This window comes from Gordionus sp. m RMFG-2023, chromosome 1, assembly GCF_954871325.1.
Source record: "Gordionus sp. m RMFG-2023 chromosome 1, tfGorSpeb1-WG-v2, whole genome shotgun sequence".
NCBI classification, from domain to species: domain Eukaryota; kingdom Metazoa; phylum Nematomorpha; class Gordioida; order Chordodea; family Parachordodidae; genus Gordionus; species Gordionus sp. m RMFG-2023.
The window spans coordinates 70,781,890-70,809,312 of NC_088775.1; the positions used below are offsets into that span (position 1 = coordinate 70,781,890).

Below are 27,423 nucleotides of genomic sequence, written 5' to 3' on the forward strand. Positions count from 1 at the left end.
CTAATGAGAGAAAAAATTTGGAATAAGTATTGAATCCAATAATTTTCTTGCTTCTGAGGAAATATTTCTTTCAAGCCATTGTGATATTTCAATAATAGCATTAATAATCGGCTCTTCTAATTCCATAATAGCTGTTACTGCTTGATGGTGGAGACTCGATCTTGTTGGACAAGCTTGCAATTCTCCCTGTTGGACAAGGAGTTTCAGAGATAATTATTATTTGACTAGAAATTTAGATAAATATTACGCCACTAAAATTTGAAAATAATAGGTAAATTATACCAAGGAAAACTTGAAATCGAAATTAATTGATAAAATAACTTAGTAGATGAATGTGATAAATAAATGTAATTAAATATAATATATATGAGATAGGAATAAATATTAACAAATATAAATTAATATTAACAATAATATTTTTGAAAAATATAATCCGGCATCTGCATTTTTTGGCTTTGGGCAGGGGGGGGGGGAATTTGTCCCCCTGCCCCCCCCCGCTGCGCACGCCAATGCCTTATAGAGAAATCTCTTATGAAGAGGCATGGTAAATTTAAAAATGAATAATATAGTTGATTAGCGATTTTGAAATCGGCTAATTACAATATTAGATTTGTTAATTTTCAATTAATAAATAATTATATTTATTTAAATAGGGTTATATAATAATTTAAATAATAAAAGACAATTAAGCCTTAATTGTTAATGCTAAGAATTTGTTTGCAAGCTGACATTGTGAAAATATAATTTATATGTAATCAAAATAGTATTCATATAATAAAAATTTAGATAGTCTTATAAAATTTTAAATAATAAAATTAAATCTATATAATACGTAGAATTATAAAAAAAAAATCTTTCAGGGGGCAATCAAAAAAATTTATTTTTAGTTCAAGGGAATATTAAGGAGCCATTAAAAAAAATATTTTGCTTCAGGGGGCTATTTAAATTCAAGGAACTCGAGCCCCTGCCCCCCCCCCCTAGTGACGCCACTGTTTCTTATCCAAATTAAATTTAATTTTAAATCATAAATTTTCTTCTTTTGTTTTTCAAAATACTTCTTTTTAATCTTAATTATATTTCTCTAAATATTTTTCTTATAAACTATTTTCATACTTCTTTATTTTTGGAATTTTTGCCTTAGAATGAAGTTTTACACCATTCCTTGTCCCTATGTAACCATTGCCTGGCATTAGACTGAAATTTTCAAGTGGCCCTGTTGCGAGGTTTTGTCTTTCAAAATAAAAAAAGAAATAAGATAAAATAATAAAAATATCAATTGGAACAATAATATAATTTAAAGTTTCCTTTATTCATAACTATTAATTATACAATAATAAATTATCATTAAAAACATTATAAAATTAAAGTTAAAAATAAAAATTAATTAAAAGAAAACTAAAAAAAATAAAAAAGTAAAACTAACAAGTCCCTTTTTTCTATATAAAATCCCATTCGAGTACGTAGGCTTGTCGTCAATCTCCATCGTTATCATTATCAATTTTACAAAATCACCAGTTGTAAAATTATCATTTTTAAATAGGATGTTGGAATGTGTAATTAATTAGAGAATTGATATATTAGAATAAAAGGATGATAAATCAACAAGATTATTATATAATATTTTTACCGGTTTCATCTTTTTCTTATTTTAGTGTTTTAATATTTATTTTTATATTTGCATTTAATTTATTTATATGTTATGATCTTTTTTTATTTGGTCCAGGTGCCGTCTTATGACGCGGTTACCTGTGTCCACTTCATATAAAAGGTCGCCATACTTTCGTTTTATAGTACCTTTATCCCATTTGTTTATGCCAAATACTTTGAACCACACTTTATCTCCTGAGTTAATGATCCTATTCGGAGAAATAATGGTCTTCGTTTTAATATCGTCATTAATAATGAAAGTAGGCTTAATAGATCCCACTTGGTTCTAGTCTCGTAATTGAACATTAATTTGGTGGGTGGAATGCTCGTAGTCGTATTAGGTGTGCTTCTGTAATTGAACAAATGCATAATATATAATAATACTCGTCGGATTATAATAATATCTCCTTATTCAAATTTTGAATGAACTCTAAATATTCAACTTTATATATAAAAAACTATACATGTATATAAAAAATTAGACTAAATATCTATATACTAATTATTCAAATTTATCATCACAATCACAACAATATCTTTTAAGGAAAAATACAATTTTCACGAACTATGCCATAACACAAATTATTAAATTATATTATAATGATCTAGTTTATATTCGTGAATCTAGAACAATAACGAAGCGTCAGTTTACTGCTAGAGAAGCAATCGAAAAATTTTTTTATTCTTATTTAGTAAACCATAAAAAAATTTAAAATATATAAATAAGAAGAATTCGTCTTTGTTTTTGAGAAAAATTATCAAGCACTGAATTATAAAAGTTATTGCTAGATTTTAAATTTTTTAATAAGTTTTTTTCAATCAAGATCAAAAATAAATTAAAAATTTTTTTTACATTAAATTTATAATTTATTCATTAAATGTTAGCGGAATATCTATAAAATTATAAATAAATTTATTTGCTTAAAATAATTTTGTGCATCAATGGTATTGTTTATAATTAATGGGCGTCATGGCTAAGCAAGGATTTATAAATTTCTTTGCATTCCTTCATAATCTTGAATTGATATCTATAGATATAAATGTGGAAAAAATAATATTTATATCTTTTTATATATATAAGTTTTAATATTTTATATATTATTAGTCTTATAATATTTTTATAATATATATTTATTTAAATTATATGTATATGCTCATACATATGAGTAAATAAATATTTTATATATTATTAGTCTTATAATATTTTTATAATATATATTTATTTAAATTATATGTATATGCTCATACATATGAGTAAATAAATATTTTATTTTTTAGATAAAAGCTTAAATAAAAGTATATCAAAATATATTAAAAAAGCAAATATAAACAGATACAGAGATACCTCTTAAGTAGTATATAGATACTTTTTATACAACTCTAATACTCAAACATTAATTATTGCTTTTAAAAGAGAAAAAAAAAATTTTTTTGAAAGTAAGGAAAAAAAATATAATATAAAAAAAATTTTTCTCTTTTATTTATTAAAAAAATAAACATTTGCCCCAATGCTTATTTTTTAAACTTAAAATTATTCAATCCATTCGCATGATTTTCTCATTATTTATTAAATAAAATAAGCAATATAAAATTTTCTTCCCTCATGTATATTTTTTTTAACGTAGTAAATATAATGGTAATTTTTTTAACGTAGTTAAAATAATAGTAATTTTTCTTAACACAGTAAAATTAATATTTTTAACTTTATAAAAATTTGTATATTAATTTTTTGGTAACTCACTGAATCACGGGAAATTTTTTTTTTTTTAAATAATAAATATAAGATCGTCTGGATATTGGTGGAAATTTTTTGATGTAATAATAATTCAAAGTTTCATTATTTAAAAGTTTTAAAAATTGCATACTTTTTTAGCTCCTTGAAGTTGGCCGAAGATTTGGAACAGTGGCGTAGCTAGGAATTTTCCTTAGAGGGGGTCCATACATATATAAGGTGGGGGGCTTCGCCCCCCCAGACCCCTTTAACGGGCCTTCGGCCCTTTTGCCCGGCCTTCGGCCGGGTTTATCTTACAAATCATAACCATATCTTCGATAATATATAATAAATTTATTTTTTAAATGCTCAATAATATGTTATTATAATTTAGTAGATTATTCTCAATGACTTTATAATAATACTATCCAGAATAATTTCAATAGTAATATAATATCCTTCCACAAACATCAAAACTAGAAAAATATAATTTATATAAAATTACTTTTAAGTCTTTTTAACGTATAATCTCAAAAAAAAATTTGCTCTGGGAGGGGTGCAAACCCGAAAACCACCCCCGTAGCTACGCCACTGATTTGGAAGCACTAACGATGAATCATATGTCATTTTTTAGTGCTTCGTTAGTGCTTATTAGTGCTTCAATCCGTATAGTAGCCGAATTTAAGGAAAAAAAGTTATAAGCAAAAATAAAAATTTGTGCCAACTTCACGCTTAAAAGTTGACTGAAAGCACTAACGATGAAGCTTATATCATTCTTTAGTGCTTAGTTAGTAGAGGTTAGTGCTTCAATCACTTTTGTAGCCGAATTTAAGAATAAAAAGTTATTGGAGAAAAAAACAAAAATAAACAAATATTTGCGACGTGCCAAAACAAAAACTAGAGTAGTACTAAACATCCGGTTATCGCCATTATTTAGTGCTTAATTAATGTATTTAAATTCCGTTATTAATTTAATTAACCGCCATATGGAAAAAAAGTTATAAGCTAAATAAAAATTATGACGTCATGATTTAAGCATGAAGTTGGCCGAACTTTTGGAAGCACTAACGATAAAACTTATATCATTTTTTAGTGCTTCATTAGTAGAGGTTAGTGCTTCAATCACATTTGTAGCCGAATTTAAGAATAAAAAGTTATTTGCGAAAAAAACAAATAATGGCGACGTGCCAAAACAAAAACTATAGTAGTAGTTAACATCCAGTTTTCGCCATTATTTAGTGCCTAATTAGCAAATTTGAATTCCGTAATTAATCTGGTTAACCGTCTTTATAAAAAATTGTAATACGCTAAAGAAATGTTTAGAGGTCAAATTTTGGCCAGAAAATTATGAAAGCACTAACGATGAAATTTATATCCTTCTTTAGGGCTTCCTTAGTAGAGGTTAGTGCTTCAATTACTTTTGTAGCCGAATTTAAGAATAAAAAGTTATTTGCGAAAAAAACAAATAATGGCGACGTGCCAAAACAAAAACTATAGTAGTACTAAACATCCGGTTTTGCCATTATTTAGTGCTCAACTAGTAAATTTGAATTCTATAATTAATTTGGTTAACCGTCTTTATAAAAAATTGTAATACGTTAAAGAAATGTTTAGAGGTCAAATTTTGGCCAGAAAATTATGAAAGCACTAACAATGAAATTTATATAATTCTTTAGAGCTTCCTTAGTAGAGGTTAGTGCTTCAATCAGTTTAATAGCCTAATTTAAAATAAAAAAGTTATTAACAAAATAAACAAAAAATCTATCAGCGACAAACATTTTATTTTCACCATTATTTAGTACTTATTTTGTAAAATTTAAACCCTAATTAGTTTGATTAAAAACCCCAAGTAATTAAAAAATGCATATTGTCTTTTTGCACTTAACCTATCAATTGTTTCCGTAGATCATCTGCCATATTTGAGTAATATAATGTTTCAGAAGCTTATATAAATTAAGGTTCCCAAAATACATGAATAGCTATAACCAAGTCACAAAATATTATTTCCACTACTGCCTAAATGAGTCCATTGAACCCCATTCTTGTGTAAGAATTATATAATTTTTATTATTTTATTGTAACAACTACATTTTTTCTCCAGCATCTATTTTCTGAGGTGTCATTGAATGATATGGTTAAAAACATTCTCAGAAATTTTTTATTCTTAATTCAAATTGTTTTTTTTTACATAGTTTTATTTTATTCGAAAAAATTACGCATATGTTTATTTCTATCATAAATTTTCGTTATATTAAGATCACAATATTATGAAATACCCGTCGAACTGTGCTCAGGCCTAATTTTTTTAAAATAAATCGTGTTCGGGCTTAATATTTTTTAAAAAAGGGCCGGGTAGGGTTGGGCTTAGAAATTTTTTTAAATATATCTAAATTTATCAATTATATATTGAATTTTTTATGTAAAATAAAAATATTTGATTTTATTTATAGAAACTAGACAACATATAACATATGTCTTTTATTTTGACTAATTTTAAAAATTATTTTCTATATTTAAATAAATTCGGGCATGACCGGGCCGGGTCGGTAAATTTTTTAAAAAAATTTCTGGTTCGGGCCAGGCCGGCAAAACTTTTTTAAAAAAATTTCGGACCGGGTTGGGCTTGAAAAATTAGGCCTTATGCAGATCACTAATATTTATGCAGGAATTCTGAGAGTTACCCTGATTCGATAAATTACTGCCATATTAATCCTTCAAATTTTCTGACACCTTTCTAGACGCCTAAGAAAATTTTGGACCAAAACATCAAAAAATTATATTCGATTCATAAATTTGACGTTCGTCTTTATTAAAGTTTTATTATTAAAAATGTTTTTTACAATAATTATGGAAAGTTATTTAACTATATAAGAATGTTTCACATTATGGAAATGTGTTACATACTACAAAAATTACAAGTAATCAAAATTTTTTGAGTTATATAAAAAATTAACCACAGAATTTCCCACATGTGATTAATAAATCAACACTCAGCTGTAAACCATATAATAAATAGAAGCCTAACAGCTGCACACATTCCAAACAATCTTGAACCATCAAATTTATCTCAAGTAGATGGTTTAAGACCTTATGGTATGACAACCATACCTTGGGCCCTCGGCAAATCACTCATTGGGACTACACGTGTGTCTCATCATTCCCTTCAAACATAAATTTCCATTTAATAACACAGGCAGAAATTAAAAAGACAAACAAATACAAAAATTTTAAAAACTTCATATTCACTCCAGTAGTGACTTCTACTAATGGGCATTTTTCGCCTTCATCATTTATGTTTTTAAAAAATCTGGGTAATAAAATACGACTTTTCACAAATGAACCCAGATAATTTCTTTTTATTCGACAAAAAATTCAAATAGAAAGTTTTAGACACAATTATGGTTCCTTTTTGGGGACTCAATTATAGAATTTTATTTTTAATTATATAATTATAAATTTATAAATTATCATTTTTTAATTAGGTTTTATTACATATTTTATATATTTTCATAATCCTTAGTGTATTACAATTTTTTATAAAGACGGTTAACCAAATTAATTACGGAATTCAAATTTACTAATTGAGCACTAAATAATGACGAAAATCGGATGTTTGTAATTACTATAGTATTTGTTTTAGCACGTCGCCATTATTTGTTTATTTTTGTTTTATTCGCAAATAACTTTTTATTCTTAAATTCGGCTACAAAGATGATTGAAGAATTAACCTCTACTAAGGAAGTTCTAAAGAACGATATAAATTTCATCGTTAGTGCTTTCATAATTTTCTGGCCATAATTTGACCTCTAAACATTTCTTTAGCATATTACAATTTTTAATAAAGACGGTTAACCAAATTAATTATGGAATTCAAATTTGCTAATTAAGCACTAAATAATGGCGAAAACCGGATGTTTAGTACTACTATAGTTTTTGTTTTGGCACGTCGCCATTATTTGTTTTTTTCGCAAATAACTTTTTATTCTTAAATTGGGCTACTTAAAGCATTAACCTCTACCAAGGAAGCCCTAAAGAAGGATATAAATTTCATCGTTAGTGCTTTCATAATTTTCTGGCCGAAATTTGACCTCTAAACATTTCTTTAGCGTATTACAATTTTTTATAAAGACGGTTAACCAAATTAACTAAGGAATTCAAATTTGCTAATTAAGCACTAAATAATGGCGAAAACCGGATGTTTAGTACTACTCTAGTTTTTGTTTTGGCACGTCGCCAATATTTGTTTATTTTTGTTTTTCATAATTCTATAATTTTACAATAAAAACAAGACGTGTGCTATGAAGCTACTAAGTTAGGACTATTAAATCAAATACTAAATAATTAATCAATTTTTTAGAATAAATTTTTTTTTGTGAAAAATGTTGATATTTCAAAAAAGAAAAAGTTATTTTTAGATTTATAAATCAAAAGTAAGCACTTGTTTAATTTGGGCATCGTTGGGTTTTAAATCGTTGAAATTGAATGACTCATAAAATTAAATATAATTTAATGTAATTTAATTGATACTCATATATAATATTGTTTTCAATTATTATAATTTTATTAAAATTGTATCACTCAAATTATTGAAATACTAAATTAGACAAGTTATAGCTAGATTGTTAAAATTAAAATACGATTTCTTCCTACCAGACCAAACAAATAAAAAAAAAATTTTTTTTTAATTTTCCCGAGTTTCAGTGAGTTAACAATTTTTTTTAACGAAGTCAGATTAGTTTTTTTAAAACATATTATAAAGATTGTTAAAACAGATTAGACATTATTTTATTTTTTAAAATGAACCAATATTCTTTACTAAACATTTCCAATACCATCATACATTCAAATCCTCTCATAAGTATATTTTGTATTTCCTTACTAAAAATTGTTTTAATATAGTAAAAATTTTTAATGTTAAATTGTCCTCAACCCACCACAACGTAATTAACTTTCACTGTAGTTATTGGGTATAGGCTCTTTTTTTGTCCCATTCCCTTTTGTATAAGCCTATAGAGGTTTAAGTAATATTTTTCGAAATGTTGCGCCTACAAGTACGTGCGGCTTGCCCACAAACGTGTGGAGGGCTCCTCATATTTTAACTTTTATACCCAAATTTAACTGTTCCAATAAGATGGAAATGAGGAAAACCTAGCGTAGCTCTGTTGCATTTCAACACTAGAGGGCATAAGCACTATATATCACGTATTATAAAGATTATATTAAGTTTATTGAGAATTTTGTAGTAAAAATCAAGGGGAGCGATGCTTCCCTTGCTTCTATGTTAGTTTCGTCATTGATTTAAAGGTATATAAAATATTTTTATTGATAAATCACTTATTTATATAATAACATTAATCTATTTTCATAATAATAAACAAATATATTATAAAATTTGAAATATTTTTTAAAAATTAATACGGTATTGTTTGAATATCGCCCCAATCCAATAAAAAATATCGGTACATCCATAAAAAAATGAAATATTTTATGAACAAAGTAAAACCAAACACTGTATATATTTTCACCTTTAGTCGGTTTATAACTCACTACTTAAATGTTAATCCAAGGAATTATGCATGGCTAATCCATGAAATTATACTTGAATGTAGGACCCACGTGCATTATTTTTATAAACGATAAAATGGTGCATTAGATACACGCACAATCAGGCACGCTGTTTTAAAGATATTAGATAAAAACAATTCGACAATTTGTTATCCAGTTTTAAATTAAAAAAAATTGGAAAAATGCTTAAGAAATCGCTTTACAAAAACGTTCTATCTGGAAATGGTTTTAAAGCTGTTTTAATTGCTAGCTTATAACTTTTTTAAACAGAGAGTGGGAAGTTCGCAAATTTTGGCATAATGAAAAGGTAGTGCTCTAACAAATAATCAAATCGGATCCGAATAATATTCGAAAATTTTATATTTAGCATTCGATATGGTTGTGAATAATAATTATTATTCGATTCGAATAATTTGATTTCGATATTTACAAATCAATATGAATTTTTTATGATGTTAATATATACGTATTTTTATATAATTATTTAATTTTGTCTAGTTTAGATCTAATATTTATCTATAAAATATAGTGTTGTTAATCGGCTTAGCCGAGTCTGACCCAAATTTTGGGTCGTTTTTTCGACCTCGACGCGAGTTCAAGCCGAAAAAACGACCTCGACTCAAAATATGGGTCGTTTTTTCGACTCAGACTTGAAGTTTGGTTGTTTTTTTCGACAGACTGGAAGTTTATTTTTTTAAGGCCAATGTGTAAAAATATATTTTGCAAACATGTTAAATTGAAATTTCAGTGAAGATGTACCATAGGAAAGTGACAATTGACATAATCGTCATTTTTGATTTTTTTTAAGGCAAATGGGTAAAAATATATTTTGTAAACATGTTAAATTAAAATTTCATTGAAGATGTACCATAGGAAAGTGACAATTGTCATAATCGTCATTTTTGAACTTTTTGAATTTTTTTAAGGCAAATGGGTAAAAATGTATTTTGTAAACATGTCAAATTAAAATTTCATTGAAGATGTACCATAGGAAAGTGACAATTGTCATAATTGTCATTTTTGAACTTTTTTATTATTTTTAAAGCAAATGGGTAAAAATATATTTTGTAAACATGTAAAATTAAAATTTCATTGAAGATGTACCATAGGAAAGTGACAATTGTCATAATCGTCATTTTTGAACTTTTTTGAATTTTTTTAAGGCAAATGGGTAAAAATATATTTTGTAATCAAGTTAAAACCATAGAAAAGTGACAATTGTCATAATCGTCTTTTTTAAATTTTTTTAAGGCAAATGGGTAAAATATATAATGTAAACATGTTAAATTAAAATTAAATATGTATTTATATGAGATAGTTTGCCACCATGAATCTTTTTCTCGGGTTTTTTACACTAAAATATTAATATAACATGTTTTACAAATAATATTTTTACTATTTGATTAGAGTTTAAAAATAATCATGACTTTTATCACTTTTCTATGGCTTTTATTGAGATTTTAATTAACTAGTTTATAATTTGTATTTTAACCATTTTCTTCAATATTTTAATTTTTTTAAGGTTTTTCATCACTGAAAAATTGATTTAACATGTTTACAGTATATATTTTTATCTATCTGCTTCAATTAAATTGAAAAAAGTTCAAAAATGACGATTATGACAATTGTCACTTTCCTATGGTACATCTTCAACGATATTTTAATTTAACATGTTTGCAAAATATATTTTTACCCATTTGTCTAAAAAAAATTCAAAAAAGTTAAAAAATGACGATTATGACAATTGTCACTTTCCTATGGTACATCTTCAATGAAATTTTAATCTAACCTGTTTACAAAATATATTTTTACCCATTTGCCTTAAAAAAATTCAAAAAAGTTCAAAAATGACGATTATGTTAATTGTCATTTTCCTATGGTGCATCTTCAATGAAATTTTTATTTAACATGTATACAAAATATATTTTTACCCATTTGCCTTAAAAAAATTCAAAAAAGTTCAAAAATGACGATTATGACAATTGTCACTTTCCTATGGTACATCTTCAATGAAATTTTAATTTAACATGTTTACAAAATATATTTTTATTTTTACCCATTTGCCTTAAAAAAATTCAAAAAAGTTCAAAAATGACGATTATGACAATTGTCACTTTCCTATGGTACATCTTCAATGAAATTTTAATTTAACATGAAAATATATTTTTACCCATTTGCCCTAAAAAAATTCAAAAAAGTTCAAAAATGACGATTATGACAATTGTCACTTTCCTATGGTACATCTTCAATGAAATTTTGATTTAACATGTATACAAAATATATTTTACACATTTGCCTTAAAAACATTCAAAAAAGTTCAAATGACGATTATGACGATTGTCACTTTCCTATGGTACATCTTCAAAGAAATTTTTGTTTACAAAATATATTTTTACCCATTTGCCTTAAAAAAATTCAAAAATGACGATTATGAAAATTATCACTTTCCTGTGGTACATCTTCAATAAAATTTTAAACATGTTTACAAAATATATTTTTACCCATTTGCCTTAAAAAAATTCCAAAAAGTTCAAAAATGACGATTATGACAATTGTCACTTTCATAGTACATCTTCAATGAAATTTTAATTTTACATGTTTATAAAATATATTTTTACCCATTTGCCTTAAAAAAATTTTAAAAAGTTCAAAAATGACGATTATGACAATTGTCACTTTTCTATGGTACATCTTCAATGAAATTTTAATTTAACATGTTTGCAAAATATATTTTTACATATTTGCCTTAAAATAAACCTCAAGTCTGAGTCGAAAAAAACGACCAAACTTCAAGTCTGAGTCGTAAAAAACGACCCAAACTTCAAGTCTGAGTCGAAAAAAACGACCCATATTTTGGGTCGAGGTCGTTTTTTTCGGCTTGAACTCGGGTCGAGGTCGAAAAAAGCGACCCGAACTTTGGGTCAGGGTCGCGACTCGCAATAATAAAATTATAAAGAAAAATAATTTAACTAGGTGACTAGCATGTTTGGAAGTTTGACGCTTGGGTGGTGATTGTGTTTATCATATCTTCTTGGTTTTGCCACATTTCCATTTACTTATATAATAGATAGTCTTACATATATCGTAATAAACTAAGCCTATTCTACTTCCTTTTGTTTCATTATTGTAGACACGTGTTTATTTATTAGTTTTAGATACTTGTTAAAATAATTTTTTTAGGTCCAGTTTCGGCCTGTTCCAGCCCGATATGTTTAAAAAAGTTTATAGGGAAGAAATCTTAACTTAAAATATTTTTTGTATTCTCTATTTTAATGTAAAATTTAAATATTCAGCAGTAACTTTGATAATTTCATGATGTTTATCTATTTTATTTTACAAAATATTATATAAGGATGAATAGTATTTTCTATCTTATTTTTTTTAAATTATATAATTGTAATAATTTTAGTCAAAAGGGAAGAATGGGGAAAAAATATAACATTAATATTTTTCGGGTAACGGGCCAGGTTTTTATTTTATTGATAATATTTCTGCCGTCTCTCAGGTTGGGTTAGGACCTAGCAGATCGGTCATATAGGACTCTAGATGGAGATATACCCTCTTTGCTATTATGTTCTAAAATTTTAATCTCTTCTGCAAATTGCTGCAATTTAATCCCGTTATCTTGTTAACCTTATATTATTAAACCACTTGCTATTATATCATCCAAAACTATGCTTTAAAGTCTAGCAGCCCGTCCATGTCTGCCCATATTTTTGGACTGTGGGGGTTTGATGGTTAAAAATGTTAAACATTTGAGAGGCGGTGGCTGGAGGTGAGTTTGAAATATTTTAAGCAAAATGAAGAATACGCTTATATTTATTAAAATTTATTTTCTTATTTCATAATATTGCATATTTTATGACAAGTAAAATATATTAAAATAAAATAATTAAAAACCCAACAACAATCAAATAATTTTAAATCATTAGATAGACGCAACAAATTTTTAGATAAATGGCCAGCGGGCGGATGGTAAGTTTTTTCAAAAACTAAGAGCTAAGCGGGTGAGCGGGTTAAGAATCCTTTCATTATCTTTTTTTTATATATTTCTAGGTTAGAATTCAATTCCTCAACGTCCATATTGTAATTTATAAAAGTGAGGCTGTTGAAAAAAAACAAATATATTTTCTATAATCAATTTGTTAAAATTATGAAATAAAATATGGAATTTAACGAAGAAAAGTATTTTAAAATGGCCAAAAATATATTTCGTTACAATTGCTCATAGCTAAATTTCAAAATACAAGCCGTAACTTTTGTAATATGTATTTTTCTACTGCCCGAATCTTATCCTAATAGTCCTATACTTATTTTAAATAAATTGATTTAGCAGCTATTAATATTCTTTCGATTCGTTTTAACGTTGTAATTTACATCGTATGTTGTCCATTTTGTTTTGCCAAACTAGTAATATTTTTACATAATTAAATCATTCGTTATCCCCCTCTCTTATTTTGCTTAAGTATGTGAATTCCCTAAGGATGGAGCAAATAATTTTGCAATTGTTAAAAGTAATTTATCCAACTCTTTTATTCATTTCTTTAACTTCTAATTTGTCATTAAAGCTGTATACTGCACTATAAAAAAGATAGAAGGTTTTATTATTTAAACAACTTTATTTTAATAAAATATAAAAAAAATTACGATTGAAAAGTGCAAAAATTTTTAAGTATATAATAACAAAAAAATGATTGGTTAATTTGAATACATTAATATAAAATTATTTACAAAATAAATTGATATAACTGTTACCACTCCTTATATAGGATTGTAATTTATTTGTCGAAGCTAGTGGGAGAGACTTAATACAAATAAGGAACCTAATATTAAATAAAATTAATATATAAATATTTAATAATTTCGGTTAATAATCTTACGAATGTTACAATTCCTTATATGAGTTGTAATCAACTTGTCGATGGTTGTAGTAGAGACCGTAACAACTCTAATTTCTTCAATTTAAAATAACAATTCTAATTTTCTTCAATACTAAAAAACTACGTACTGGTTTTATTTAAAATTTTTCCATTTATTTACATCTTTTTAATATGCAAAAATTACAAGTATAATGAAAATTCATAAAAAAAATAATGAAAATTACAAGTATTCATAAACATAATTAAAATTACCAGTCTATAAAAAAATTAATTTCCTTGACTTAATATTTAACCCTCGTCGATTTATAATAAAAATTCGGTAACTAACGGTATCTCGGGGAAATTTTTCATCTTTTTTTATAAATTTATTTTTAATTTATTTTTATTTATTGTTGTTATTTTTAATTATAGCTTTTTTAAAAGACCATAATTATAATATTATAATGGAATATCTTATTTTTACCGATATCATAAATTGTTATACAAGAACCATAGCTTTTTTAAAAGACCACGAACTTCTAGATAATCACACGTGTTGTAATAATAATATGATAATGGAGAGAAATGCAGCATCTTATAGAGTAAGATGCAAAATATGTACAAGCAGCAATTCTATATGGAAGGGTTTAACAATATATTATTTTTTAAATTTATTTTATTAATTAGGCTCTATATTTGAAAATGTTAATATCCCTGTTAACAAATTTATACATCTAATATATCTTTTTGTGTCCTTGACGTCAATATCCGACAGCCTTCCTTTAATAGAGTTAGCACAATGTACCATTGGAAAATGGTATATATTTATTTGTAAAATTTGTCAATAAGTATTTTTTAGTTATGCTATATTTAGAAAGATTTGCTGCCATACACAGGCAATTAATTTTGACAAAATAGGGGGCCCTGGGCATGTGATTGAAATAGATGAATCCCATATTTTTAAAAGGAAAAATAACACAGGGAGGATTCTAAAATCTAATGCCATTTGGGTTGTAGGAGGAATTTCAAGAAATGATGGGAATTTTTTTATTTCTCATACAGAAAAAAGAGATAAAGATACCCTTCTAGGTATAATTAGCAAACATGTCCATACTGATTCAACTATAATGACGGACAAATGGAAGGTAATTTAAATATTGATAAATCTTAAAATTTATTTGTTAAGTTATAACAATCTAAATGAAAATGGCTATGACCATTACTCAGTGAATCACAGTCAAAATTTTGTAGACCCTAATGATATATCAACCCATACTCAACGCATTGAGCGTTTATGGAGGGATCTTAAGGCAAGCATACCCAGAAATGGGAAAAAATCTTAAACTCATTTGTATATATGTCAATACAGTTATTTTCGCAAAATTAAAAATATGTCCAATTTAAATAAATTAATTAAATTTTTAAATGATATAAATATGTATAATAAACCTATTTTTGTTTTTCCTTAAAATTATATATATCTATATTATCATTGTTTATTGAAATAAATTGTTAATTATCTAGAATTTGATTGAAAATTTTAAGAAAAAAAATTATATATATACCTATATTATCAGTGTTTATTCAAATAAATTGGTTATTTATCTAGAATTTGATTGAAAATTTCAAGAAAATTCTCTAGCATATTATGATTATATTTTTATCTTAAATATTTAGTATTTGATTCAAAATTTAAAATTAAATTGAAAATTTTTAGAATGAATCTTAAATAATTGAAAATTTCAAGAAAAAATCTTAATTCTCTAGTATATTATGATTATATAGTTTTAGAAAATTTAAATTTTAAGAAAAAAATCTTAAATATCTAGTATTTGAAAAATTTTAAATGAATCTTAAATAATTGAAAATTTTAAGAATAAATCTTAAATAGAATCTTAAATAATTGAAAATTTCAAGAAAAAATCTTAATTCTCTAGTATATTATGAATATCTAGTTTTATCTATTTTTTTATTTATTAATAAAAAAAATAAATAAAAATAAAAAAAATTAATAAAAAAAAATAATAAAAAAAATATTTAAAAAAAAACAATAAAAAAAATAATAATATCAAAAATTTCCCCGAGATACCGTTAGTTACCAAAAATTCATAAAAATTACAAATATTAAAATTACAAGTATGTATTCAAATTAATTAGTACACGAATACAACAATAACAAAAAAAAACCTTTAGCTCGCAGGTTGTATTAAACGAATTTAAGTTTAGATTTTTTTTCATTTAACAAAAGCCTAAATACATCTCTCTTATTTAAATATCTCGTCTATAACGGTCTCACCCACCGTTATTATCATTTTTGCCATACTTTTATTTAATGGATTATGTCCATATAATTGCCATTTGTTTTGTATTTTCCATTATGGTCGCTATGTTAGTTACTAATTCATTTGAAATTTTTATCTTAATTATGCTTACAATATTATTATTTTGGCGACTAATTTCTTTACATTTCATAATATTTAACTTTATCCAATTTCACGTTCTGAATAATGTGTTTATTCGAACTATTAAATTGATTATTATTTCATTACTTACTCTTGATCTGCTTGATGCATAAATTCGTATCATTCAAAAATAATTTTTGTTACTTAATTTTTTTTTTTCAACAATCTAATTTGTAATATATTAAATACGAAAGGTAGTTATGTATAAATATGCGTATCCAGGATTTTGCTAATGGGGAGGGGGGAGGCACTAATTTTTTTCCTCATAAATTTTATTGGAGATCTTTACTTTAGCCACTTATTGTAAGCCTTTAGCATTTTAGATTTTTATAAGAATAATTTTAGGTTTTCACTTTTTTTTAATATTAAAATTTTTTTTTTAAAAAATTTGAATTATAGTCGTCATTTTTAAAAAGTTATTCACTTTTACTAATTTCCTTTCAAATTCTTCCTTATAATGATATATTGTATACATTTTTTTTTTTGGGGGGGGGGGACTTTAAAATTATATTTCTTTTCATAGGCGTAGCCGGGGGGGGGGGACAAGGGGAAATCCCCCTTCAGAAATGTATCACTTTTTGTAAATATCATTTTTAGCTAATAAAAAATATCCCCCTTAGTCCTCCCCCCACTCCCTGACCCTCAAATATGTATGCATATATCTTAAATAATAATTTAAAAGAAAGAATGTAAAAGTTGATATTTTTTTATAAAACTATTCATCATAATTTATATATTTTTGGGAAAATAAATTTATAAATATGTAAAATGAACCAAAAATGTTTTTTAATAAATGGAATATAAGCCAAAGATAAGTCTTAAGACAGAAGTGAAATGTATTATAATTATTAATAATAGATCCATAAAATTACTAAATAATATAATATATCAAATATAATTTTTTATAAAGTGAGTAATTTTAATTTATTTATTTTAATAAAAGTAAAATATAATTATAAAACTATTGATAAAATTAAATCATAAATTAAAAAAATATTAAAGCACAATAAAAACAGTGGAATATTATATGTCGTAGATTTACAGTATATCTAATTATCAAATGACAATAAAGTAATTTTTACCAATATAGGGAATTATATATTTTACAGAAAACTATAAAATATTGATAAGGACATCAGAAAATATCTTTTAAAGACATTGTGGGATGAATAATATAAAGATTTATTTTAATATCATTTTTACTTAGAATAAATAGATGGCGTTAAATAATTGAATGCAAATTGTTGCTATATTTAATATCAAGAGCATTGATTAGTAAAATTTGTTAAATTATTAACTGTAATATATTCTCTAACTATCAAATATGTCTGTAAAAGTCGAATTTTACCTAGTATTTTATAACTAATTCTATATAATAGAATAAAATCAACTATATGTCTACTTACTTTTTATAAATAAATTTCTTGTAATTGTTTGAAATAAATTATTACCATGCTTTTATATTAAGGTATATACAATACAAGTAATTTATTTTATTTTTATTTTATAAAAACTAATAAAAATATATTTCATATTTGTTTCAGGCTTATTTTTTTATTAAAATTTGTAAAAATATTTTACACTAAAGTAACCCGGCCGAAGGCCCGCCCAAAAGGGGGTCTGGGGGCGAAGCCCTCAGTAATTGTTTAATTCCCCCCCCCCTTATGAAAATCCTGGCTACGCCTATGTTTCTTTTTCTTTAAAATGTCGCTCAACTTTAAAGCAAGCAGAAATAAATTACAAATTTTATTCAGCTCTGGCTTGCAGATTGCCCATATTTTTTAGTCATTACCCGACTATATTGAATAGATATTGTTCGAAATTCAAATATCAAATCTTTGAATCTTAGTATATAATTCAAATACTTGCAGCATAATAAAATATTTTATTTTTCAAAACAAAAAATCTATAATAAATGATTAAAAAAATGATATAGTCTTTATTATATATATAATTATAACATATCATTTTTTGTGCATACTAAAATATATAAAAAAGGACCATTATAAGAAATGGTTAATTAACTACAAAAATGATATAAAACAAAGATTATTATATTAAAATAATAGACTAAACTTAGAGTTGTTATTGGGAAATTTCTCGGACCTATTATTTTCATCAATCCGGATCGTGATCGAGATCATTTTTAATGAACATCCTTTCATCCTTTTAAAATATTTTTTACTTTTTATATTTATAAATAAAATAATTTTTTTTAAAATAATCGTTAACTTTTTTAATTCCTAAATTATCAATTGGAATCACTGCCCATGCTTCCAAAAGAAGACTAGGAGCTTTTTATTTATATTGAAAGCGATGGTAAAGAAAAACCTATAGCGTTTGCTTCAAGAGCATTAAAAGCAGAGTTAAATTATACGAACATAAACTAGCGGTCATCTTCGCTATAAAGAAATTTCGAGAATAAATTGGATCCAAATTTACAACGGATCTGTTGTCTTGACCTATTCATGTTAATAAGAATAATAAAATCACTACAATTTCGCGAAGCAGAACTATTAATGTAAGTGAAAAGTTGGTATAAAGTACTTGGAAAAAATAGGTGGGAGAAGGGTACGATTAAAGACAAACAAAGTGACCTTTTATATGATATTGAAACAGGAGACGACATAGTTAGACGACATTTAAATCAAGTAAAAAAAAGTCAGATGATATTGATACAAGCAACACCAATAATGATCAAGATAACTCTACTAAATTATTTTTTAGAAGGGGATATCATAGCGTAAATGATATGTCGACACCAAAACCGGTAAGAGGGGAAAATATATCCAAACGTGTTACAGACTACATTATGTGTGTTGTTTTCTTTATTTATTATGATAACTAATAAAAATGATAATGATAATGATAAATAACGAGAACAACGACTAGTAACAGATTAATCTACAAGAATCACGGAACTATCAAGATCAACAAGCCAACGATATGTTGACGATACTCTAAATACAGAACTTTTTAAGCCTTGCACATTGAATTAATCAAAGGAGGTTAAATATTCCTTTGGCAACATTGATTCCTTTTGTTTTATTAGTTTTAAAGTTCTTTTATTTTTATATAAATTGAAATGGAATATTATTGTAATTAATTTAATGTTTATACTAAGTTTAGGTTTCTTTTATTATTATTTTGATTATTTACGAAACGTGTAACTTGAAAATTATTTTCTTTTTTAGATTATTGTGTATTTTGATATTGATGATTTTAGGGAATAATTTGTTTTATAATATATATAAGAAATTATTACAAAATTTGCTTTTCTTTTGAATTTTGAATTACTGATTAAAATTATTACAATATGATCACTTTGTTATATAAAAACACAACCCCTTCTCCAAGTTACTATGTATAACTAATTTCGATACTATTCAATTTTAGAAATTTTTTTATTTTGTTTTACCATTAAACTAAATATATTCTTATTAAGCTATACATTTAGCCTAAGCGTTAAAATTAGTTCGTTTAAAAGGTTAATGCATAAGACAATGTCTTGATATGTAATTCATACAAGATTTTGAAAACATAACGCAATTCAAAATAATAAGGTTTAACTATTTTACTTCTTTATCAAATAAATCGAAAAGAAAAGTAATATTTATAAAGATCGTAGAATCATTGGCGAAAAAGATGAATATTATTTTTGAATCGCAATTCAAAATCCGATATTTAAGACTCAGGCTAAGGCTAGGCGTTATTATTTTAATTTTGCTTATAACTGTTTTCTCTTTTTTAATTAGAACTGATTGATGAATTAGTATGTATTAATCAAGATTACATATTTGCACTATATTCAGACCAGAAAATTCTCATTGAAAAAATATTTGTATTATACAAATCCTTTTTAAAAAAAATTTTGTCCTAACATTAAGAGAGATTTCTTTTGGTTCTTATTTATTAGCAGATAAAAGATCCTCAATGATCGAAAAACTTTTTCATATTGCATTTGTCACACTGCTTTAATTATTTTATAAGCGATTTTTTTTATATGCACGATGTATTTTTTTCCCAATTGTAACTTATTCTCACACTATTTGCTAATTGTACATTATTATAATTATAGAAAATAAATATCATATAAGGTCTAAGAAGCGAGGCATTCCTCAAACTCCTTGGGTATTTTTTTCCTTTTTTGCGGCTTCTGATATCCATCTTTATTTTATTTCTAAATGATAACAAACATTTTTCTATACCCTATACTCAGTGAATAGGTTTCTAGTGGAAGAAAACAAAGTCTTGTTGTCTTTTACAACATCAGTTTATATAATAAAAGACCCACTGATGGGGTATTCAAGTATTATGCTTATTCTAGATATTGTTTAATACGATTTAAGAATATGATTATTATTAGTTTCAATTACTAATCGAATGCCAATAATGAAATATTCGATTATAAAATAGGAGAACTACAGGCACAAAATAATGAAGTTGTATAATTCTTTTGGTCAATATTTTCTTTGTTTAAATATATTATTTTATAGACCACATGTGACCAAATTATATTAAAGCGTGTACCTCTTCACTACACTTCATTATTTCAACACGTTGGTGTAATATCATCTCTAGAAGGAAAAATTCAAAATTTAAAAGTAAAAAATGTTTTACTATATTAAAGTTTTATTCTATCGTTTTTAATCAAAGTAATTTAGTTTTATTAATTCCGTCAAGCAGTGGCCCCTACAACGGGGGAGGGGGGGATCCTAAGCAACTGCTTCTAAAATTTTTAGTAGGGATATATTTTTTTATTTTCTTTTTACTTCACCCATACATAACCAAGTGATTTATGGTTTATGATATCGGACTCCATATCGTGATTCCAATACATATTAAATTAAATAATAAAGGGGGGGGGGAGTCTTATTACATTTTAATAAATTTTGGTCTATGTTTAGCAAATTAAATTGTTATCCGAGTCTTGTCATAAAATTCCCAATTTCAAATATGCACAAAAATATTAACCAAAAAAAATACAAATGTTTATTTAATAATTGCACATGACATTTATAAGAGATGATAAATGGACAGACCACATTAGAAAAAGATATGAGAATGTGTGGATAATAACCGTTCTATCATAAGAAAAATAATAAGATTAGGTAATTTAATATCTTGTAACCAAGCCTTCTGGGAGTACAGGTAGTAAGAAGGCAGTCTTATTAATCATTGCAGATTGTGGACCTATACTCAAATTGTATATACAACAAAATGAAAAAAAATAAGGTATTAAAATTGAAATTATATTCTAATCTATTGTTGTTTAATAACATAAATATTCTCATTGAAACCATGAAAAATATGGGTATAAAAAAAATCATAAAAAGATAAATTTAACAGGTGCTTTTCAATTATAGTTGAGGCACATATGTTGTTTCGAAATCAGAAGCAATAGCTTTGTTAGTAAGATATGTAAATAATGAGACCGGGAAATACAACTTCGATATTAAAAAGAATTTAATATCCAAACTTGGCTCTATGAATCTACCCCTCTAATTCCTAGTTGGGTAAAGCTATGGCGCCACAAACATGAGTGGAAAAATCAATGGAATGCAGGCTTTGTTTAGAGCAGAGGCGCAAGGCAGCTTTTATTTGGTGCTATTGTCATCAACAAAATTTAATCATTGTTCAATTATATCAATCAATAAAAAACTGCGGAATGTTTTAGGAATATTTTATATATATTTTTAATGGTGTTAAAAGATATGTGGTGCTCAAAGCATGTCAGAGAATGTACTGACAAAATCGCAACGTTTTACCCATCAAGAATATTTGTTTAGATTTAAAATATTTTATATTTATACAAGATGGCTATCAGAGTTGGGCAGGTTATCCGAAAAAAGAATCTAGATACAGATACAGATTCTTTGTTAAAAAAGAATCATAGATACAGATACTAGTATATTTTTCAAAATATCAAAAAGATACAAGATAAAAGATAATTGTATCTTTTGCCTAATTAGAGTATCTTAAATACAAGATACTCTTAAATTATTATTATCAATTAATAGTTTATAAATTACAGTTTTTATTATTTATTTGTGAAGAACATAACATATGTGTAAATATGAATGAATATTTACAATAATTAATAAAATATTTAATGATGAGTTAATTATAATAATCAGGTATTTTAATATTAGTAATAAATAGCCCATTCTTAGCATAGATAGGGAAGGGAGACTAGTATTTTTAATGGGAGTTGAAATATTAATTTGCAAAATAGTATTTAAAATAGATTCATTATTTTATAAGATAATCAAATTTTTCAAATAATTTATCATTAGATTGTCTTTGTGCAAAACTAAATTATCTTTCAATTGGAGCTGAATTATATTTATAAAAAATTTCCTTAATGGAAGGATAATTTAAGCATTTATAATGTATTTCTACTTTCTTTAATATAATTAAAACCTTCAGTTCAATGTTATTTGTAATATTGAACTCAGAAAAATTTGTTTTACTAAGAAAAAACTAATCATCATTTTCTTTGTTAGATGTTAAATCTATCGGTGTTATAGTTTGAACTTGTATATACTCTGGTTCTACATTTAGGGCTTATTTTATTAATATATTTTGAAAGTATTTGCTTTTATCATCTAACTCAATCCATTAAAATATGGATGTGATATTGATGTCAAAAAGCCTCATAATATTCAAATCATAGGAAAATATTTTCTTAAAATCTATTGCCTATGCTACCTTAGTCAGCTTTTAATAAAGGTAGCAATATTGTAAGCTTAAATATTTAAGATATATGCCCCTTTTAACCACACATAAATATAAATGTTTAACAAAATTTGTGTTCAAATTTATCATTTTTTTGTTTATACAGGTTTTACATCTAGCCTGTACTGTACGTTGTCTTTTTTAACTTTTATTTTAAAAAAATTTCCATATAAAATTTTAAGATTTGGATATGATTCGGGGAATTTATTTCCATAATTTAAATTTTACTACCATGAGTGCTAATCATTCTACAAATTAAAAAAATGTTACATAAAATTGGATTGATATTCATCGAGTTACATTTATATATAAAATATAATCTTTTTTTGGTGTTATATTTTTATCTATCTACCTTAATATGAGTATTTTCCAGCTAATTTTGATTGTCATTATATTTAAAATATGGTGAAAACAAAATAAGGAAATTAATACAAGATTCTCGAAGAAAATAAGATATATACTGTGATATGTAAAATTTTAAACATGAATATTAAAAAGAATCTGTATCTTTTGTCAAGAAAATTAAAATTAAAAAGATACAAGATTCTTTTCAGAATAAAGTATCTTAGATACAGATACTAGTATCTTATTAAAAATGTCAAAAAGATACTGAGTACAAGATACAAAAGGATCTTGTATCTTAGATACAAAAGGATCTTGTATCTTAGATACAAAAGGATCTTGTATCTTAGATACAAAAGGATCTTGTATCTTAGATACAAGTATTCGCGGTACTGCCCTACTCTGGGTGGCTATCATATAAAGCGATTGTAAATTTTTTTCTATTTTATGATGCCTTGAGGGTAGCTTTGACAAATTTAAAGATTCTGAAGATCTAGCCACTTCCACTATAGCTAGTGCTATAATCTTTAGAATAGAAAAATTTTATTTTATCACTTTGTGGATAAAATATTGTTGAACAAGCTTGGCTTGTACAAAATTGCTAACCATTTCGAAGGATATAGAGTTTGCAATAAATCAAATTCAATTGGCAAAAGATTGCTTGATTAATTTGAGAAGTATAAATTAAATTAATGTCTTTTATTGTTTTATAATCCTAAAAGATAATAACACTTAATTTTTGGTATTTTTCCAAAGGCACAATATTTTATGAAGGAGAGAAATCTACATTTTGATTTTGAAAGTTCTAGACTTCAAACATTACAATTTAAAAAGAAGAGGTATATCTATACTTTCATTATTAAATATAATATTTTAATTTAGCTTTAAACCCAGTTTTATGCTGCACTTGATTTGATTATTATGTAGTTTAATGAAAGATTTAATGATGGACGAATCGATGAAATTTAAATTAAACCTCAATTGGAAAAGTCAATCGTTAAAGATGATATCGAGGATATCTGTGAATTTTATCATTTAAATTTAAGTCAAATTTTTGAAGAAATGTTTCGAAATATTTATAAGATGGCTAAAACGAGGGATATAATTATTACACATGACCTAAAGCATAAAGAATATAAAGAGTTGTCAGATTCTGAGAATTGTAAATTTATTTTACTAATAACACATTATTTAGCTTCTTCTGATGATAATTCTGAGACTTATGATTCAGATTGGAAAAACTATTGGTTTAATTTACCTTTTGTCTACTTTAAATTTTTTCTGCTTTCCTTAACAATTTTATATAAATATGTATAAACATTCCTACTACCTCATGTTCTGCCGATAAGGTCATGAGTAAAACTAAATTAATTAATCAAGCCTTCGTAGCACCATGAAGGATCCATTTCTTTATAATTTAATGGAAAAATATTTATTTAAACAATTAAACATTGATGAAATTATAAATTATTTCGCTTTCTCTTCCCCTAATTTATCCAAATTTTTAATTTAAAAATAATATTTTTAAAGAATATATTTTTTACATTTTATTTATATTATATATTAAAGAACGATGCAGTAAAAATTATTTTTGAAAATGGTGTCAAAAAATAATTAACTATTTTTCGAAGGGGGATGGGGGTACTTTTCAAGGGGGGGGGGGGGGGGATTTCTGCTTCCATCGCTCAGAAAGTGCAAAGGCCACTGCTGTCAAGCTGTAAATATACATTTTTATCCCTGACTAAGTTTGATTAATTTTTTTCAAGTTTAAGACAAATGTCTTATAAAATTCTATGTCATATATTATTTATAACTATTATCTTTACTTTAATTAACACAAATTTATTCGAAGGTACAAAAATTTGGAGAAAGTGTATTTTATTTGCTCCACACTAACCCGGAGGCCCTGGTTAATACGACCCTTAGAACGTATAAAAATCACAACATAGAGAATACATACAACAGAAAATCTTACTTTTGGGCCGAGGAACCTAAGAAAGGAGACATTATTCTCATACAAATGAAAAATCCAGTTTCGATTAAAAGGTTTTTAAAAAAATAATAAATTTCAAAATTAAATAATTTTTTGGCTACTTTTTTAAAGATTTTATCGTTTAACCTATTGATAGATGCAAAAAACCTGAATAAAGATCTTCATTTGTTGTTTCATTCAAAAACACTGGTATTCATTATTGCGGTATAATGAGGTATAGTTATATATTTATCAGAAACCTGCAGATACCATTTCCACTTCCTGTATTTTTTTCGGCTTTTAAACTAGAATTTCCACCCGGCCTGGATTTTTGAATTAATTTTTTAGTTATTTTTATAATGATGGTGATTTAAAATATTCGGCTCTGCTCGGGTAAAAAAAAATTTTAAGCCCGGCTCGGTTACATTAAAAAAAAATTAAAATACAGCCCGGCTCGGGAGGTCTCTGATATTTATATAGTATTATTCTATCTAGTAATTTGAGGGGAATTTTCAGTTAGTTCTAAGTACATTATGCTGAATTTAATTAAATTTCGACATCATTTACCAAAAATAAAACAAAGGATATTCATCAAATCAGGTCATGAAGTGCACACGATGGACCGATTATACAATACTACCCTGGAAATCAAATTACTCAACAATAAAGATCCAATGCCTAGTTCTCCCTCTTATTTGTTGCCCCGAAACATCGATATGAATTCTGTTCAAAGGTTATCTCGATACACAAATTCATATCGCCAAAACGATCAATCTAAGCTCATATTTGAAGATTCAAAGGAATTTTCAAGTATTATAAAGGAATCCTTGCAGGAAGGGTTTTTGGTTATAGGAATCATCGATTTTATGGGTTCGATCGATATATCGGTTCCCGAGTTATTGGCCAATACCAATTCTACTCAGGATTTTAAAGTTGATGAAGTCAGGCTCAAAATACATTATCCTAGCACATTTTGGGTCACTATTACCGAAGTAATTCAGTGTTAAATTAATACAATATAAATTACCTAATTTTTATTAATTAATATTTAATTTTTACATTCTTTACTAATCATAGCTTGATTATTATACAATTCTAACTCCACTTTTCATCGAAATCAATTTGTATTTATTGAAATATAAATATTATGATTTCAGTAGCGAAGATTTATTCAAGAGGTAATTACCAAGTTATTATTTTGAGGAGGGAGGGTGCTTTACCTCTAACCCCTCCTTTTCCCAGCCTTTGGCAGGGTTCGGTCTACGAAAAATTCTGAAAAGGCATTTTTTATTTTCCCCTGGTTATATTTATTTTGCATCTTCAAAATATATCATCTCCGTTAAAATTGGCTGAAGAATTGGAAGCATTCTAAAATCTATACAAATAGGTTTATTTGTGCCTATGAGTTCTCTAATCAGTAGAGCATCCATTATAAAGGAAAAATTATTAGTAACAGAATTTTGACCAACTTTACTATTAAAAAGCCACTGAAAGCATTTATTTTTAGTTGATTGTATTTTATTATAATCTGTGTAGATAGTGTAAGGAAAAAGAAGTTATCATCAAAATAAGATTAAATTAACATCATATCAGAACGGATAAAAGTTTTAAATATTTGGTTTACCTTAATATTTAATGCCTTACTTATTAATTCTGCACTCAATTTCGCCAACCACAAGAAAGTAACCGAATTATGTGCTAAATAAAAATTATGTTATCACAATTTTAGTGTAAAGTCAGTCACACTTCTGGAGGCATTAACTCTAAAACTTATATCAATAATTAATGCATATTAGAAGATTTAATGCTTCAACCAAAGAAAAAATCATTATTGGAAAAATTATAAAAAATTGCCAAGATTCGCATTATAGAACAAAAATGATAAAAACACTGAATATCAGGGTGCGCCAATATGTAATGCCTGATTAATACTTACTAATTCAGAAATTAGTTCAACCAATAAACAGAATCTAGTTATAAGCAAAAAAAACTATAACGAGACGCCTTAGGCTAAAGCGTAAATATCGGACTTTAAATTGCGAAAAATCAAATTCGTCTGTTTCGCCGATGATTCCACGATCTTTATATATATATCATTTATTTTTTTTATTTAATAGATATTTTATT

General features: G+C 25.7%; 1 protein-coding gene across 4 annotated transcripts in view; it reads left to right on the forward strand.

Annotated features, from left to right (window-relative positions):
* Window positions 1-27,423, forward strand: part of LOC135931319 (alpha-1,3-mannosyl-glycoprotein 4-beta-N-acetylglucosaminyltransferase A-like) — a 110,326-nt gene that overhangs the window by 78,277 nt on the left and 4,626 nt on the right. For all 4 annotated transcript variants that reach the window (XM_065468352.1, XM_065468349.1, XM_065468351.1 and 1 more), the window contains 3 exons: window positions 20,741-20,848; window positions 25,177-25,370; window positions 25,880-26,288. In XM_065468352.1, the coding sequence (XP_065324424.1) occupies window positions 20,741-20,848; window positions 25,177-25,370; window positions 25,880-26,288 (711 nt within the window). The remainder of the gene's footprint in view (window positions 1-20,740; window positions 20,849-25,176; window positions 25,371-25,879; window positions 26,289-27,423) is intronic.